Source organism: Anastrepha ludens, chromosome 2, assembly GCF_028408465.1.
Source record: "Anastrepha ludens isolate Willacy chromosome 2, idAnaLude1.1, whole genome shotgun sequence".
Taxonomy (NCBI): Eukaryota; Metazoa; Arthropoda; class Insecta; order Diptera; family Tephritidae; genus Anastrepha; species Anastrepha ludens.
The window spans coordinates 126706116-126725921 of NC_071498.1; the positions used below are offsets into that span (position 1 = coordinate 126706116).

The 19806-nt window shown below is 36.7% G+C and overlaps 1 protein-coding gene across 1 annotated transcript; it reads right to left on the reverse strand.

Moving 5' to 3' along the window:
• Positions 1 to 421: 421 nt before the first annotated feature.
• LOC128855309 (L-threonine ammonia-lyase) lies at positions 422 to 19400 on the reverse strand. Its single transcript, XM_054090102.1, has 7 exons — positions 18985 to 19400; positions 14907 to 14977; positions 3700 to 3796; positions 3282 to 3635; positions 2928 to 3220; positions 1569 to 1791; positions 422 to 1439 (listed from the first exon to the last, which is right to left on the reverse strand). Exons 1-7 carry the CDS (start codon positions 19276 to 19278, stop codon positions 1311 to 1313), a joined length of 1461 nt encoding a protein of 486 aa, XP_053946077.1. The 5' UTR covers positions 19279 to 19400; the 3' UTR covers positions 422 to 1310.
• Positions 19401 to 19806: the final 406 nt, after the last annotated feature.

Below are 19806 nucleotides of genomic sequence, written 5' to 3' on the forward strand. Positions count from 1 at the left end.
GAAACAACGTGCCGAGATTGGTTCCGTCGCTTCAAAGACGGTGATTTTATTGTTGACGACCGTCCGCGTGAAGGAAGGCCAAAAACCTTCGAAGACGCTGAATTGGAGGCATTGCTCAATGAAGATCCGTGTCAAACGCAAGAAGAGCTTGCTTCAGTATTAGGAGTTACCCGCCAATCCATTTCCAAGCGATTGCATGTTTTGGGAATGATTCAGAAGCAGGGGACTTGTGTTCCTTATGAGTTAAAGGAATTGCGCCAGATATTGCGCCGTCGATTATCACCTATTCCGATCGATGGCACATGGTCTAGCAGTTCCATTCAAATAAGGACATCAAAAAATGGCTTGGTCCGTGGGTAGCCTCAAAGGTGAACAGTTTTACCGCGATGGCCAATACTTTAAATGATTCACTTGTAAGCAGTTTTTCAGAATAAAGTTTTATTTTTATCAAAAAAAACAGCGAGAAACTAGTTGTGCACCTAATAATTTGTTTCTTTGTCTTTTCTTCGGCAGGGATGTGATAAAAAAACATCAATTATTTGCATTTGTGCTTAATTATAAAGCTGATGATCCCTTCGAAAAATTGGATTTTCTTTTCTTTGGTTATTTCCGAAAAGGCGATGTATACGAAAAATCTTTATACTAAATAATTATCTGCGTCACTATACTTACTTTTCATAAAATATAAAATTTCTACCAATAACAATTGATGTAAGAAAAATACTTCCCTTAAACGTCATTCGCGTTGTCCACAATTTTTTTTTTAATTTTAAACATCGCCTTTTAGGGAAATATTTTGACAGTCTTTCGAAATGTGTTTTGTGCCTCAGAACCTGTACCTCAGTTTTCCTGAACCAGCTGTTCGTCAGGTGACTGTTTTAGTTTTGTTACCAAGTTCCCATTTTACTATCCACAATGTAATGCTGTGGTGATGATTGACCACTGCACAAGCTAAATTCTATTTACGAAAGACTGTCGCTACCGCGCGTACTAGAGAGATATTATCTCCTATCCTTTTACCTGTGGTATGGCTTATTCCATATACCTGTATTCCTATACTTTGTTATAGCTACTCTCTCTTGTTAGCATCATTCGAAAGAATATTTATTTTATATTTTTTTGTTTTTTGCAATAAAAGAAAATCTCAAATAACTATTCAAGTTATGATGTATAAAGCCTAGAAATATTTGACCGATTATTTTCTTTTTCTTCACACCTACATATATGTTCAATTATTGACTATTTCTATTTATATACTTATATTAAAAAGCTAAGTAAATAAATCGCAATTCAAGCTTCAATTTGAGCCGTTAATTAGCTAAGCTATAATTTAAGGCCAAAGGCTCCTCACTGAATTCCACATTTGCGTAGCGTTTTTTCAATTCATTTTTCAATTCCATGCTATGAGCCCAGTCACGGGTCTCACAAATTACTTTCACCTAGAAGAAGAAAACAAGCAATTATTAAAATCTTGCATTTTTAAAGAACGAACTGTTTGCAAAATAAAAGAAATAATGCTGGTGTTATTAGCAGACCTACACTGGCCACAATAATTCTTCAGAACTCACCTCCACTGTGTAGATGTCTCTGAGCCAAGCCCGTTCATGCATTATATCCTTGATGGAGACACCTAATTGTGAGAGTATATCGCAGAGCTCGTAAATACCACCAGGCCGATCACTAACTTCTGCATGGAATTTAACTAAACGTCCCTCAGCAGCGAGACCACGCTCCAAACATCGTCCAAATACTGTTGTGTCTATATTGCCACCGCACAGGAGTATCACGACTCTGTACAAATTTGAGTTTGTTACATACAAGTAAGGTTAATGGCATTTTATTTAACTAGATTTGTGTCTATTAGGTTGGGGAATAAGTTTATAGCGTTTTTACCGAACACTTTTATTTAAACAAAAAACAATAATAACAAAGAAGTTGTTGAGCCAGTTTATAAGGACCTCTTTGTCATCGAAGGTAACGCCATTCTTATGATTTGTCAGGGAGCGGAAAAGATGGTAATCTGTCGGTGCAAGGTCCGGAGAATACGACGGATGCTAAAGGGCCTCCCACCGAGCTCTTGGAGTGCGCTTTGACGACTTGTGCAATATGGGGCCTGGCGTTGTCGTAGAGCTCCTTGTAGACCGTGGGATTATTTTCGATCATTTCCCAGTGCGCCATGCCTCCCAGTCCCACCAAACACATATCATGATCTTCTTTGGATAAAGATACGGCTTGACTCTCGACCTCAACGTATCTCCTGGAGCCACCCACTCCTTTCTTTGCTTCATATTGATGTATAGGCAGCATTTCTCATGTCCCGTGACGATTCGGTACTGTTTATCACCGCCTGTTGTTCGATCGCGGGCGAGATGCTGAGAAGCAATTTGAAGGCGTCTTTTTTTGTTTTTTTTTTTCGTTCAGCTTGTGAGGCACCTAAGCTCCCAATTTTTCGGTAAATTTCATGGAGTGGAGGTCACTGAGAATCGTTTTATGATCTCAGTTCATTTTTTTCGCCAATTCATGACTGGTTTGGCGGCCATTCTCCTTCAAAAGCGATTTGAGACGTTATTCATCGAATTCAGAAAACCTGCCTGCGGGACGTGTCATCGCCGTCAAAGTCGCCATTTTTTAACTTTGCAAAACATTTCGGTGCTGTAGACTCGCCTTCCCATACACATCGCAATTGTCCGGGCTTTTTGACCTCAACGAAAAGCAAAATGTTGATTTTTACCTCCTGGGTATTCCATTTCTAAGCTTCAAAACTAATACAAAATTAAATACCTCGAAAATACAATTACCATAGTTTTGTAGAGCAGAAAGAGTTCTACCGAATGAACTCTTACCCTTTGGCAAACAGCAAACAAATCGTTGTAAAATAAAAGAAAATATAAAAACGCTATGAACTTACTCCCCAACTCAATACTTACTTTTTGCCATGCAGTTCTTTCAAGTGTCCCGCCAATATAGCTGCCAATCCAGAAGCGCCGGCACCTTCCACCACACATTTCTCTTCTTCCACCAAACGTAAAATGGCTAGAGCAATCCATTCCTCCTTCACCACTACCATTTTATCAATGAGAGGTACCGCCGTTACGTAGGCATTATAGCCCACCTTAGGCACCGCCAAACCGTCTGCTAAAGTATTTTCAATAGGTGTATATATAGGACCATTGTTTTCGATCGCATTCGAAAAGCTCGGACATTTCTCTGACTCAACACCCTAGTAATAGCAAAGATTTTCTTTTTTATTTTCATAGCCAACTAATGAGAGCTCAACTCACAATAACTTTAGTAGTAGGCGACAAGGCTTTAATTGCCGTTGCAATGCCGGCTATAAGTCCACCGCCACCAACCGGTATAATCACAGCGTCTGGATTGGGCACCTGCTCCAGTATCTCCAAACCGATTGTGCCCTGTCCGGCCATAATGTATGGATGGTCGTAACCATTGATATAGAGCAGACCGTTATCCTGTGCCATTTTCATTGCAAGCGCTTTAGCTTCGGCCATGTCTTTGCCCTCAACAACAACATTCGCTTTGTAATTGCGACATTTTTGAATTTTCATCATAGGTGCTGCTTTCGGCATCACCACTGTAACGGGTATATTTAACTTCCAGCCATGGTAACTGAGCGCCTGAAAACGGTAATGAAAGTTAAGTTTGTATTTATTATTTTGAAAATCTAAATGTTGGTAATACCTGTGCATGATTTCCCAGCGAGGCTGATATAACGCCAGTCTTCTTCTGTTCATCGGTGAGGGAGAGTAGGGCATAACGAGCACCGCGTTCTTTGAAACTGTAAGGAATTCGTAATTAGCAAAGAAATATTTAATATAATCGTGAGACTTTTCATGACTACCATTTGGTAGGGGCCGGGATGGAAACCTACAGTGGATATGAAGCACACAATTATATGAAAGGTTGTTTCTAATAGTCGCCCCCCATTGACCGGCGACATTCCAAACAAGGCATTAGCAATCATAGATGAACCTCTTTGTATATTTTTCTAAAAAAAGCTCCTCATAAAAAAACATTTGCCGTTCGGAGGAGAAATAAAACTCCAAAACCCTCTATTTGTGGAAGAACGTCAAGGCGCGCACCGCGAAATGGAGACGGAGCTTACTCCAACACTTAATAAAAGATGTACGTGACAATACTAAAGTAAGCAAGCAAGTGATTGAGACTTTTGGGTCCCAAATTGTTCTCTTTTGTTTTCACATGTACACGACGAAAACTGCGCTACTTTCACAAATAGATTGGCGTTCTCCAAGAAGCACAGATTTTTCTGAAAAAGGAGTGCTTCAGATACCGGCTGATAAAAGCTTCGTTCGAAAAGCCTCTAAAAAGATATCTACGATAGTAGCAATTTTAAACCATAATTATACAAAGTGAAGATATTAAAATATTAAACAAGAATACCAACACGGCTGTAGAGGAAGCATGCGCCAAATAGCAGCCGCCTTCACTGTTTAGCGTGAAATGCCGCCTCTTTAGAATCATTTACTTCTCATTTCGGTAAACTAATCAAACTGTTCACATTTCAATTTTTTTTTGCTTCGCCGGAAAAATGTAAAATTATAAAAAGAGCAACGAATTTTCGTAAAACTTCAAACGAAGCTTGGAAACCGCACTCGTGCAACCGCGTCTGAGAGTAGAGCTACGTATTACTTAATATTACTACCTTCACGCTTCTTGCTGAGCTCCGTGAAAAAGTAAAGAAGAAATTTAATTAATTATGAAAGGATAAGCCAGATAGGGAAGAGTTCTCAAGTCAATGTTTTCAACGAAGTACAGCATCCCACTAATAGGACATTCACCTTTTTTGCCACATCTTGAGATGCGCAAATTCATTTTGTTTTCTAAGGCAAAACCTGCATTAAAAGAAAAAGGATTTGAGTCCGGTCCATTGAAGCTGAGAAAGGGAAAGCCGTATACGCAATGAACAAAACAACAATGTTTTCAACAATGGAAGATTCTTATGAAGCATTTCAGGAATGGAGAATGAATGGCCTGGTACGTGACTACAATTCGGAGAACGTAGGTTGGAATCTGAGAAAAACACCAAAATGAAGGAAAATTGTTTTCTAATAGCGGTCGTCCCTCGGCTGGTAATTGCTAACCTCCCAGTGCATTTCTGCCGTGAAAAAGCTCCTCATAAAAATCTATCTGATGGTGGGAGTCGGCTTAAAACTGTAGGTCCCTCCATTTGTGGAACAACATCAACACGCACACCACAAATAGGAGGAGGTGCTCGGCCGAACACCCAAAAAGGGTGTAAGAGCCAAATACATATATACAATATATGTATATACAGGGTGGCTGATGAAAGCCGCTACCAAAAAAAAATTGAATAACTTTTTTTTCTTTTTAAGTTATCTGTTCCATTTTTGTTTTAATTTGCAGATTGATCTTTAAAATTTACTAAAATGGATAACTGGGACACGCAAACAAGAATTTGGATAGTCCGCCGCTATCACGCACTGGAGTCCGTAGTTTTGGTACAGAGAGAGTACAGGCGGATGTTTGGCGGCGATCCCCCGAGCAGATGGACCATAATGAGACTGGTGAATAATTTTGCTGAGCAAGGAACAGTCGCAAGAAGGCCTTATCATCGAAACCCACCAGTTCGGACGGAGGAAACGATCGCTGTTGTAGCTGCAGCTATACAAAGCAATCCAAGGGTTTCAACAAGAAGCTTATCTGCTCAACTTGGTGTCAGCCGACAGTCTTTGCAAACAATAATGCACAAAGATTTAGACTTATTTCCCTACAAAATTCAAATGGTTAACAAACTGAATGAAGCAGACTTGCCGATTCGCTTGGAATTTTGCCAGAAGATCCTGCAAATGGTGGAAGAAGACCAAAACATGTTAAACTGTCTTTTCATGTCTGATGAGGCCCATTTCGATTTAAACGGCAATGTGAACAAACAAAATTGTCGAATATGGAGTACTTCTAACCCACAGATACTCCACGAGACGGAATTGCATCCTCTTCGCGTGACAGTGTGGTGTGCGGTTTCTTCACGCTGTATTGTCGGGCCTTATTTTTTTGAAGAAAATAGTCACACCGTTACGGTTACTGGAGACCGTTATTTGAAAATGCTGAAAGAATTTTTCTATCCAGAACTACGCCGAAAGAGAATTCCTTTCAACTCTGTGAGGTTTCAACAAGATGGGGCAACGTCTCACATAGCCCAGACTGTTATGACAGAGTTGCGACGAAAATTTCCCAATAAACTGATTTCAAGGAACTCCGAATTTCGTTGGCCCCCCAGGTCGCCTGACCTTACTGCACCTGACTTTTTCTTGTGGGGTTTATGTAAACAAGAAGTTTATAAAACAAAGCCAACAAATTTGGATGAACTAAATCAATCCATTCGGGCAACAATTGCGGCTATTCCTGTCGCAACTCTCAAAGCAGCAATGAACAACTTTTTACTAAGATGCCGCACTTGTGTCAACGAGCATGGGGGGCATTTAAATTCAATTATTTTTAAAACTAGTTAAGCTACATTTAATAAAATTTAATGACCTTCAACTTGAAAAAAAATAAATGAATTCCATACACTAAAAAAAAAGTTATTTGAGTTTCTTAATGTAGCAAAATTCATCAGCCACCCTGTATAAATTTATTTGACATCAATATATAAGTAAAGTCATCACTCTCGTTATTTAATAGCTCCACCTCATTTTTAATGCTCTAGTGTTGAACTGCAAGGCGAGGTCTAACGCGTCATTGACGGCGCTATATTAAAAGACCATCGAACATTTGGGCAAAAGAACGGCTGCATTTACTCAGCATATCTTTATCAAGCCATTGTCTAACTTAACGCGCATTTTAAAGGATGATTTCAATTTTTTTCCGTATAAAGTGCAATTGACACAAAAAATATTGCCGACAGACCAGTCACGTCGCTTGGAATACGGCCAAACAGTCACTCGAATGGTTGACACTGAACCCAATTTTTGGAAACAAATTTTAATGACTGACGAGGCACATTTTAACCTCTCTGGCAGAGTGAATAAACAAAATTGCCGCATTTGGGGAACTGAGAATCCACACGAGATCCATGAAACGCCATTGCATGACCGAAAAGTAACTGTTTCGGCCGCCGTTTGCGTCAAAACCATCATTGGGTCATATTTTTACCGAGGAAACGAAACGGTCGATGGAAACCGATATCGATGGAGGTTCGCCCATTATGTCTACCCGCAAATGAATGAGAAAGGTTTAGACGGTTACTGGTTTCAACAAGACGGTGCGTCATGCCACACAGCGAATACAAAAATTGAATTTCTGCAACGAAAATTCCCGGGGCGTCTAGTGCCAAAAAGAGGCGACATCGACTGGCCCGCCAGATTACCTGACTTAACCCCCGGGACTTCTTTTTGTGGAGTTATCTGAAAAGTAAGGTTTACGCCAACAAGCCGCAGACTATTGATCAGCTTAAGGCAAACATTCGTGCCGAAATCCACGCTATACAACCCGAAATGCTTGACAAGGTGATGAAAAATGTAGAAAAAAGATCGCAGTTTGTCATTGCTGATAAAAGTGGCCACTTGATTGATATTGTATTTAAAAAATAGATTTAATAAATAACCAAACAAAATAACCAAACCAAATAAAAATACCTCACTTATACAAATCAGTTGTTTTTTTCTTTTCAAAGTTATTCAATGTTTTCACACCGACATAATTAAAAGATGGCGCACCCTGTACATGATGTGATACATGCTCTTAAAAAACTATTTTGCTCAACTTGACTATCTAACTAATAAAATGACTTCATGGCAGCTTTTGATTCGAAATGATTTTTTCATTGCACTATTTTTCAGATATTAAGCATCACCTTCTAAACCTTTTACTCTATCACGCTTTTAGGTATTTCGTTACCATTTGCTAGGATTCCAGCTTCTTTTTCGTCCAGTCAAATTATTTGCTACGATTTTTTCATTGATGTGATCAGACGACGAATCCGATTAAATACAAAATGGTTTTCTTCATCCGAACTTTCTGCCAATACTTTGTATTGACGAACCATCCGATTCAATATTTTCCATACTCAAATAATTCTTATTAACACCTTCCGTCTTAATGTTATAACAGTTTACAAAAAAATTAAAATTTATCTGCACTTGTGACAGTTCAAATACAATTAATTTATATTTTATTTTTCTTGTACTTATTTTGTGTGAGATGCCTCCGTAGGAGAGGCAAAATAGTGCAGCGGATTAAGTAGATTTTTTTTTAATTATTTTTTATTCAATGGCTAAAAAGATTTTGTCATTTATTGTTGTTAATATCATACTAATTATTAGAGAATTTTTTTTAATATGTACAGTTAGCTAATCAAGTGCTTTGATATTAAAATTGAATATTTACTATTAAAAAAATGGAGATAATCGATTTGGCAAGTGAAACATCCATATTTTAGACATGCGAACGATCGTAATTGGCCACTCCATTGAAATCTTTAGCCTCTCTGCTTGTACATACACACAAATTCCAAATTCCTACTGGCTCTATGTCACTGCCCTATCAGCTGTTTTTAACTACTATATTTTTTGCAATTGTAATTGGATGTTAAAATGCATTCTTACAAAATTAAGTGATAACACTTGAGTAAACTTGAGTGATACTATTATAATTGATCGCATTACAATGTCAGACATGTATGTGTGTAAGGACAGACATACGTTTATACATACTTGTACATTCGTATATTTTAAAAATGGTTCACATGTGCCGATCGATAGGTAATCACACGAAACATTTTGTTTTGCACTTTGGACTTGGCGGTCATAAATTCACTTAATTAGTGGAAGACCTTTCACAGGCGGTGATAAATGAATGTTATTGAGACAGCGTTACACTTCAAAAGACGTTCTTTGATATAATATTTTTGTATTTCTTGAAACCAATTGTGTGCTGAAGTGTACACAGTAAAAGAAAAAAAAGAGAGTATTTGATGCATTCTTTAGTAGGTACCACTATGATCAGTATGAAAAGTCGAAGCAGGAGGCCAAAAAAATTTGTGCTGTTTATAGATCCAAATGCAAAGGCAAAACGGAGACTTCAACGATTGCTTTGTGCTAATCACATATCGATATTGGTGCACGCTCTGATAGGCTATACATCGAAAATGTCGGCTAAATCGTGAAAATCGTGAAGTTGGACCGGCATATAAAAACTTATTCAATTACCCAGGGACTGAAAATTAACCAAAAAATCAACTGAAACCATTTGCATACATAAAGTTGCTCTCAAGAAGAAGCTTGTCATGCTTAGGATGACAAACGAGTTGACCCAAAAGAACACTATGGACCGAATTGAAGTCGCCGATACTTTTATGAAACCTAACGAGCCTGCTAATATTGGAGACAAATGGTAATTGACTATGAAAAATGGTTCACATACATGCAAAATTAATCAACTCTTTTTGTTTCTGAACAACTTTTTTTTCTAACTAAAAATGATTTTGAGTGAGGGAATTTTTTTTATTTTTTATACATCTTCTGATAGGGTAATTAATTTTGCGCCACCTTGTAAAATAGTAACATGAACTATCGTTAAGCTTAATTTAATGAGCAAGAAAATTTTGCCGTGTGTTTGGAAATGAATCACCTGAGTGCTACTATCAGCAGACAGCTGATCACAGCTTTGTAAAGTGGATCCCTGTGTTGTTGGAAGCTTTGTATTAAATTCAACAATTTCGAGTGCACAAAACCACGCTAATCAAAGAAAACGAGTAGCATGGCTTTCACTTTTGACCGACTTTGACGTGGTTTTTTGGGTTTCGGCTCATGTGGATAGCGCTATTCAGCCGCCTGTTGACTGGTTTTATGTCAAACCCATATACCCACGTCTCATCTGCTGTTTTGATCCGCTGGATAAACGTTGGAACCGAATTCACTTGCTCAAGGATAGCCACCTTCTTCCGATGAATTTTTTGAAAGAAACTCAACTCTCTTGGAACGAGTCAAGCAGCTACTCGTCTCATGCCCAATTGATGGTATAAAATGTTACGACGTTGTCGACGTTTTCATCCACACACTCGTCATAGGCTTTCTGCAACCTTTTCAAAGATTTGGCACAGGAAATCCCGTTCGAAACACAAAATTGATGAGAAATTCTTTGTTTGATATTTTTATCCATAGTGAAAATCGCAGAGCACACCTGCGGTTGACTGATATAATTAAATGCCAAAAACAAACTAATTGACAGATCACCTCAAACTCTACGAAACTATATAGGGTAGTTGTACCAACATTCAAAAAAGCAAAAAAAATTAGACTTACATACACATATGTGTAACGTGTGCTTTTTAAATGAACAATTTCCGAATTTTTTTTGACAGAATGTATACAGAAACATGAATTTTTAGGTAGCATGAATCTTCCCTTTCTTTGGCGTTGCATAGTGTGACTTTTTAGGATGTCACAATTAAAAGAAATTATGTTCTCCGACAATACGTCAAGGCCCAAAGACTGCAATGGTTGGGTCATATTACGCACGTGAGAGATGACCGCCCCCAGAAATAAATTGTGTAATACGTAGCGCCTAAACAGCGAGCACGTCCAAGACTAACATGGTTTCAAAGAGTTCTAAGGGATCTAAGGACACTGGGTGCAAGAAACTGAAAACCTGTTACCGAGGAGCGAGACGCATGGAAATGAATCGTTTACTAAACTAAAGCTCACCCCGAGCTGTAAAGCTGCACAATGATGATGATGGTTTGATAGCTGAGAATGGCAAACTGAGCTAACATTTGTCTTCAGTAAGGTTAGGCACAGTGGCGGATTTACACTAAGTGCCAACGGTGCCTGCGCACAGGGCGGCAGATTCTAGAAGGGCGGCAAAACTAGGAGAAGAATACTGAAAAAAAAAAAAATTATACTCGAGGAGCGGCGGATATTAGGGGCCACCTTAGGGAAAACGCTTATGGAGAAAATAAGAAGCTGATCTCGGATTAGTTTCTAACAGTTAGTGAAAGTTTAGACATTCATCTATGGGAGAAATAATTGTAAGAATAGAAAAGTTTATTTCTGAATGTTAATTAATCGTGCACACAGAAATAATCGTTATCTATTGTTATATAGTACGTGGCCCACAATACTCGCCAGGCATAGGAGCGATTTTATTCATTGACTTCTCTAGGGCATACAAATTGATTTTATTCGCAATAACAAAAATATTTCGAAGTTGGAGAGAGTCCGGTTAGCGCAAATGTGGCGCAAGATGTAACTGAGAATGCTATAACGAGACAAAAAGCTAGAGTACTGAGGATTCAATTAGAGAGACTTGAGATAACATTCATGCACATTCTTTGGCATTTTTTACTATCACGACTCCACGCGGTTAGTAAAAGATTACAGAAAGTTGAAATCAACATTACTAATGTAGTTAATGACTATCGTGGACTAATAAAAGTAGTAGGAGATACAAGAATGCAATTTGAAGTTTATGAAAAAGAAGCGTTGGACATGTCAGAGAGTCAAGAATATCAGACGACTGTTTCGAGAAAAAGAAGAAGAAAGTTACAAGCTGACGAATCAAGAGATGGGGAAGTTCAATTGACAGGAAGCGATAATTTTCGAGTAAATACCTTCAATATCATACTAGACAACGTTGATTCAGAATTGAGAAAGACAAGCCAAGCAGGGCAAAGAGGGCAAAAAGTAAGGTGAATTTATTTGTCAAACTTCGCGGGATTAAAATTTCGCTCTAGCTATTTTTTTCATAAGTTGGCAGCACTGTTAGTAACATCTGGGCCAACTTTCATGCGAATGTCATTATCAGTAATATATTTACGCTTGTGTTTACCAAACGACCAAGAGTGTTTTTTTCGATTTTTACAATGTCTGATTTGATTGAGCAGAGAAGTGCCATCAAATTTTGGTTGCGGAATGAAATTTCGGCTGCGGAAACGTTTAGCATGTTGCAGAAGGCTTTTGGTGATTCGACCATGTCGCAGAAAAATGTTTATAAGTGGTACAAAGACTTCAAAGAGGGTCGAGACTTGGGGCGCTCCGGACGACCATCGATTTATGCTTTCGACCCTGAAACAACCGACCAATCAAGCGAATATCGTGCTAAAGCCGAGGCCAGACCGAAAAGATCACGTCAAAGTCGTTCAAAAATAAAGGTCATGATGACAGTTTTTTTCGATTTTCGTGGTGTGGTGCACTATGAATTCCTTCCATCTGGCCAAACTGTTAATAAGGAATATTATTTGAGCGTTATGCGTCGTTTATGTGAAGCAATTCGTCTAAAAAGACCAGAATTATGGGTCAACAACTCTTGGTTTTTGCATCACGATAATGCACCGTCTCACACTGCACTCGTTCTTCGTGACCATTTCGCCAAAAATTCCACGCATATCGTTCCGCAACCACCGTATTTGCCTGATTTGGCTCCGTGTGATTTCTGGCTATTCCCAAAACTCAAGAGACCACTCCGGGGAATGTGTTTCGAGTCGATTGAGGAGATAAAAGCTGAATCGAAGAAGGTGCTGATGGCTATACCGGAAATGTACTATTTGGCATGTTTCGGGGATTGGAAAAATCCTTGGCATAAGTGTATTTCATCGAGAGGGGATTATAAATAAAGATTTTTCATTTTAAAACCAAATTCACCTTACTTTTTGCCCACATGTGTATGAAAGGTTATACGAGAAATTTTCAATGATTACTAATTTTGGAGGTTTGAATTTCAAAGAGCTTCGTGAAAGATCGGAATATTTGAGAAAAGCTTATACTTTAGACCTTGAGATTTCATTCACTGACGAAATGATTCATTTTCACGCGTACTGTTCTGAACGAAAAATAGAACGTAACTAGCCATCTGATCTTCTGATTCTTCTGCGGACGAACGAGTTATATACTGAAGTTCCAAATGTGGAGATAGCATATCGAATATTTAACACATTAGCGTCAACAAACTGCAGTGCAGAATGTTCATTTTCATGTCTGAATAGAGTAAAAAATCATTTGCGTTCAACAAGTCTGAAAACCGTCTGAATAGTCTGGCTCTACTGTGCATTGAGTCTGATTTACTTGAACGCTTGAATTGTGACAATTTAATACATCAGTTTGCAGTACGAAAAGTCAGACGTATTCGCATTTAAGGTGATGTGTCAAAACTTGATCTCATAAAAGCAATCATTCCTCTTTTTTGCTCATCTAATAAAGATTGATAATATGTTTAAGCAAGTATGCTGTTCTATAGTTTCAATTGGATTCTATTTTTTAAGATGCACTACAATATTTTATGCTATTTATTACATTTTCTTGGCACTTAATTTATAATTAAACAATAAAAATTTTGCTCAACAATAAAGGTTGAAATATATCAAATATTATTCTATAGTCTGTTAATTGATGGATAAAACTACCCAAAATTTGTTTTGTTACACCTGTTTATTGTGTAACGACGATTTTCTGTACTACAATACAAATACGCACACACAAATTTAAAAAATTAGGGCGGCATTCTTCATGGTGCACAGGGCGGCATTTTGTGTAAATCCGGCACTGGTTAGGCAAGTCATTGCGAATCGTTTAACGCCCGAACAGCGCTTCTATTTAAATAGTGGAAATTTACTTTGAAAAAAAAAAAAGTTCAATCGAACGCTAACGAGCTATGCTGACTGAATTTTTTTTTCCAAAAATAATCAGCTATACGTCGACGGCATTTGATTCCGTCAAGACGGCACAACTTGCCATGCAACATCCTTAACAATCGATTTATACGACCAAAATTGGGCTGATGAAAAGGATCCGCGGCGGACGTATGCTAGATATTATATGCAAAAAATGCCATGAAATTATCTACCAGTTTATAATTCAATAAAATTCATTCCAATAATATTTTTGCTTTGTATTATAATTTAAATTCCCAAGCTCTTAAAAACACATCCGATAGTTCCATAAGTACCGTCCAATCCATTACCAAAATGACCTTTAGCATTAGAAATATCAGATATTCAAAGCACATTTTTCCACAATTTGTTACCCTGACTGTTAGGCAACTAAGCCCCACGAATCCTCGGAAATAACTTTTTGAGGTTTGGTTGAGTAGCACAAAAAACGGCGTGATATGGTAGTGGAAAAATGTTTAGTCTCAACTGGAAAGGAGGCAGATGTGGAAAAATGAGGTGAGCGTGTTAAAAAGGCGTGTCTCGAATTCGCCTCAAAGTTGAAGCTTACATGCCGAGTGAATTTCCGTATGTTAGCGCATAAAGTTGGCTTTCGAAGAGCGAAAACTTTACAAAATACGTTCTTAATGTAGGGCCATTAACTTCGCGCAATATAAGTTCTAAGGTAGGAAGACCAAAAGCAAACTTTTCTGTATCTTCTGTTCGCTGTAATCAAAAGAAATCTAAGCAACTTTTAAATGAAGCGAATAGCCAAGATTTGTTAATAGCAGTAGAAATATTTTGAATATATTATATAAAAATATATTTATATACTTCATTGGTGCATACACCCCTTTACTGGGTGTTTGGCCGAGCACCTCCTCTCATTTGTGGCGTGCGTCTTGATGTTTATCATTGAAAGTACCAGCTGGTGGTATCAGAAGAAGAAGAAGGCCTCTCTGCTTTGAAAAGATCAGGTGGAGAATGGTGTTTCCAACTAGCGCCGGTTAGCACGAGAAAGAAATGACTGGCGTGCTTTGTTAAACTCGGCCAAAATCGCATAAGCGGTTATTGCACCAATCAAGAAGAAGAACTAGACAGCTGCAGTATACAAACAGACAGGTAATAGAGTGCATAAAGGACAAAATAAAAGTTTCCATCACTCAAACTCTTTTTTTTTATTTAGTGAAAACGTTATTAAAAAAACAAAATTTGCTGATTAATTGTTTGCCTCCTTTCACTTATTTTAATTCGACTTTTTATTTACCTGCCAGTGACTTGTAGAAAGTCCTTTTTAAAATATAAATCCATGCGATATGAATCTGATAATGTAGAGCGCTGAAAAGAGCAAAATAAAATAAAAAAATAAAAATAAAGAGATAGTAAATATAAATATAATAAATAAAATTATAATAAACATTAAATGTATATACAAAAGTACGTGCACACGCTTAAATTAATAGCAGTAATATTAGGAGGGGTCAAGCGAACTTTCAATTCAAAACTGATAAAGCTTTCTAATCGCCACATTTCTTCTAATGACTTTGTTATTTGTTTGTTTACGAGCGCACCGAAGCGTTTGGCTCTCAAATGAGACAAAAACAAAGGTTATTTATATCAAAGAAAATAGTGCAATAGCGCCACTTGTGAACAGATGTATATAAAATTAGGATTGATATATTAAAATGAATAGATTATAGGAAGAGTTTGTAAAGCTAGCTAAAATTCGAAAACACTCACAAGTAAAAAAGCTGGATGTGAACAAATTAAAAGAAGACGACATTGCTGGCAGGCTTTGAAATAAAATAAATCAATATATTCGACAAAATGTCTCTTCACTGCAGATCAATTTCCATACTCTGATTGGCAAAAAAAACAACGAAACAACTAAATGAATTCGCTGAAAAAATAATAGGAACAAAAAAGCATAAATCAAAGCAAAAGTGAATGACAGCTGAAATATTAGAGTTAATGGATATAGGACGATAATACCGTAACATCAATCACGAGGAATATGTTCGCGTCCAAAACCTCATAAGAACAAAAATTCGCGTTGCAAAAATGTCATGGGTAACCCAAAAATGCTGAGAAATAGTAGCTTTTATGTTCACTCTTAGAGTACGGAGTCTATTTTATAACATAAAGGACGGAGTGGAGCCACTAATGTTCCCCAAATGAAAAATTTACCTAACTAACTAAATATAAATAAATTAATAATAAAATGCCCCCCATAAGTTTTTATACAGGTTTTAAAATAAAACTCGACTACCTAAAGGGAAAAGGAGACAAAGAAATTATTTACGAAGTTTCTAAAGAAAAATTAATCTTTGGGGACCTAAAGTCCCCTCCACCCTCCGTACTATAAGGGTTAATAAACAATAGTGACAAAATATTACTGGCTATTTTCTATCATCTATCCTAAAATTAAAATAGCTGTTTGGGAAAACTAAAGGGTTTTCCAATAAGAGGTGTTATTTTGATATTCAATGGAAAATGCTATTTTTTAATATAAATGATGGGATATTTATTTCATTATAAAGCGGAAGGTATGCCGTTAATAGTGGAAAATAACATCAGGCAATTGACCATCACGACGACGCTTACAGGACAATATCCTTTTCATAAAATTTTCCATAACCGAATAGCAAAGTGGCTGCCCTGTGTCCTCGATAGCCTCACGAATTCCATCTTTGAGGTCTTGAGTCGACCCTGGGCTCTTGGCGTAGACCTTCTCTTTCACGTGGCCCCAAAGAAAAAAGTCACAAGGTGTTAAATCACAAGATCTCGGTGTGATCACAATTGTGTGATCATCTCATCGAGAGATAACACGGTCCGGAAACTTTTCCGTAAAATATCAATGGTTTCGTTGCTTGTGTGGCACGTAACGCCGTCTTGTTGAAAATTGACATTGTCCAGATCAACACCCTCTAATCCCGGCCGTAAAAAATCGTTAATAATCTCTCCTGTTTAACACCTAACACCTGTTATTGGAAAACCCTTTATTTACATGAAACGTTTCGGCGTATTTTTGCCCCAATCATAACTTAGTAATGATTGTTTTGTTTTTTTTGTATTTTTTTTTTTTGTATGTCAAATAACATAAATATGTATTCTAGCTGTTATAATGCCAAGTATTTTCTGAGATAATTCGTTTTGAAAATTGCCGAATTTACTACTGACGAATCGCATTGAATTCACTTCCTGTGGGAATAAAGGCTTGAAACTTAGCACAAAAGTACATTTTGGAACATAACTAAAGGAAAAATGTATCTCTCTTACAGTAATAATTACTTTTTAATTATATTTTTATAATAATCAGAATCAGTAAAGAAGAACAAAGGTAAATGCTAGAGCTCTGCATTTTGTTCGCACATTCGTTAATGAGCAAATTGAGTAGTCACACACCTGCTCGATACTTTTTACCCGAAAATTTTAAAGCGTACACTCGAGTATATCGAGCTTTTCGCATAATTCAATTATTCCGATTCTTTTACTTTTTCTCAGCATTTTTTTTTAGTTTGAATAAATAAAATTGTTTATGCACAGCGCTAAAGTCGTCGGAAAACCAAAGAAATGATACGAAATAAAATTGAACATTTTTGTTTAGCTGCTCAAACTGTTCAAGAGCTCGAAAATTTCGAGTAAGCATTTTTCCTGCTCAAAATTCGCAGCTCGAAATTTCCATCATTGGGTAGTTGAGCAATCAACCAGTTTTGAGCGAGTATCGAGCTGCTCGCACTACTCGATACACGGATACCTAGTGCCCTAGTAGGTACTCAATAAGTGAAATGTGAATAAAGCAACAAATATTGTAAATAGATCACTAAAACAAAATTAAAAATTTTCGGTTTAATACTTCGTAAACATGACGACGCGCGTTCTTATTTTCATGCCTTCTCATGTTTTCCACGAATATTTTGCTCCATTTTTTTAAGTTATAAAAGTGAAAAATGTTTTCTTTAATTTTGATTAAAAATTAACTAAACATAGAAATAAAATCCATTGCAGACACTTTTTATGTATAGGATCTTTTTAATTTGGATTTTAAATAGATCATCTTCAAAATGGCCGAGCCATGACGCTAGTCTACAAAAAATAATGTTAGCGTTCCGGGGTTAAAGGAAGGTCAGAGTTTGTAAGAGATGATTTTTTTACTACATCCTCCATAGTCGAGAAGTATACCTGCTTGACACACTGTAATACAATTTGGATTCATCCAACACTACGGACATCAAATATCAAAGCGGAAGAAAAAGTTTTAATGAATCGACTGTTTGGCGGATTTAAGCAATAGACGGGCGTAAGGTGGACATTTAAATTATTATTATTTTCGAATCAAAATAATGAGACCTGAAATAATATAAATTTAAGCATGATTTATTTTAAAGCAACATCTAGGCTCGTCTTTTGAAAGACCCTTTATATATCAACACAAATTATTTTACAGAATGACAAGCCTACAGAATAATAATCATTTCAACTTTTTCGTTTCTGATGTCCTGAAGAGCCAAACTCCTCTTGACAAGCCACCTATCTTTTGTTTAAGACGCTTACTTTGGTGCTAGCCAACTACAAAAAAATATGTAAAAAAAATAGTTCTTGTATACTATTTGATGTCAATAATAACATACTATAAAATCAAAATGCCCGCATTTTATTTTCTTAAAAAAACTTCCTAAAAAATATCTAAAAAAATGAGTATTTGACCAGACTACGTCGTTAAGACGCTTTCAAAACACATTTTTTGAATGGTTTATTTTACATTAATACAGACTGCAGAGATTCAGAATGCAATTCCATAATTTATCTTTTTTTTTTTTTGTTATTCAAACAAAATTTCTACCGACGAATAACGCAAATTTACGCTTAAAAATTATATTTCTCAGTATTTTCAAACCAAAATTTTGATTTAAATTTAATTTAATTTTTTGCCATTTGCATTGAGAGGATTTATTTTAGCTGTTTCTTTCAAGCCGACTCTGATTGCTTTATGTACCAAATAAAAAAGATACGTAATTTTTTGTTTTCACTTAAAACCAGACATTATTTTATACTAAATTTTTAGATCAAAGTGTCATGGAGATTTTAGACGCAAAACACTGAGTTAGTTCTTTACATATTTACATCACTGATAACCTTCGTTTAAATGCATTACAGTGTTTCCCCACCCATTACACAATTCAATTTACTCATCTTTTAAACCTCGCTTTGATTAAGTGTTTTATTCACTGGCATACAAAATGAAATACCTTCAACATATATACTCGTACATATCATAGAATAAAATTACTTGAAAATACACATTCTCCAACCACATCTACTGAAAAAAATGCATGATTCCTTACCGGACATGGCGTTCTCTCAACACCACCTTTGATCAGAAATGCTGCGGAAGTTACGTCGTGAAAGGATATTTTTTGTGGCTTAGCAGGATCACAAAACGGATCGAGTATATTATCGGACGTTTTGAACTCCGTAGGTATAGGTACATCACGTGGAACAATTGACCCGTTTAATTTTTTCACATATTTCGCTGTAGTATTTTTAACATTTTCAGCTTTCGTGGCTGCACTATCGACACTATTCCCTTTTGGTACAGTTGTACCATTTTTTCCACCGTTTTGCTCAACCGACGCCATTTCACCTACGACTTTGTTTATTATTGTGGAAATGAAGTCTTACTAACAATAAATATGCTTCTAAAGTACTTAAGCGTACACGCGTCTTCAATCGACTGATCGGTGTTTGTCGGATCGCCTATTCAATATAAACCATTCAATTTTTGCGCTAAATAAGCATTTTTCTTTTAAGCAAGCAAAAGCAACCGTTTAGTTTAAATTATATACTTTTATTATGCCCACTAATTTGCTTGTATATGTGGCGTATATTAAGCATTTATAACTCAAGTCATAATAATTAAATTAAATTGATAAGGCAGCTTAATGTAAGTGTTTCGGGATTTTCACTTTGTTCGACACACAATTTATTTGCCTCTTTGGTGGTGGTAAGGCGTGTGATTTTGAAGTAGACAGGCCCACTGACATTATAAATTAGGCCTTTTGAATCCATGTCGCCGCGTATTTTCATATATACATTTATATAATTGGCGCGTACACCCTTTGTGGGTGTTTGGCCGAGTTCCTCATCCCATTTGTGGTGTGAGTCTT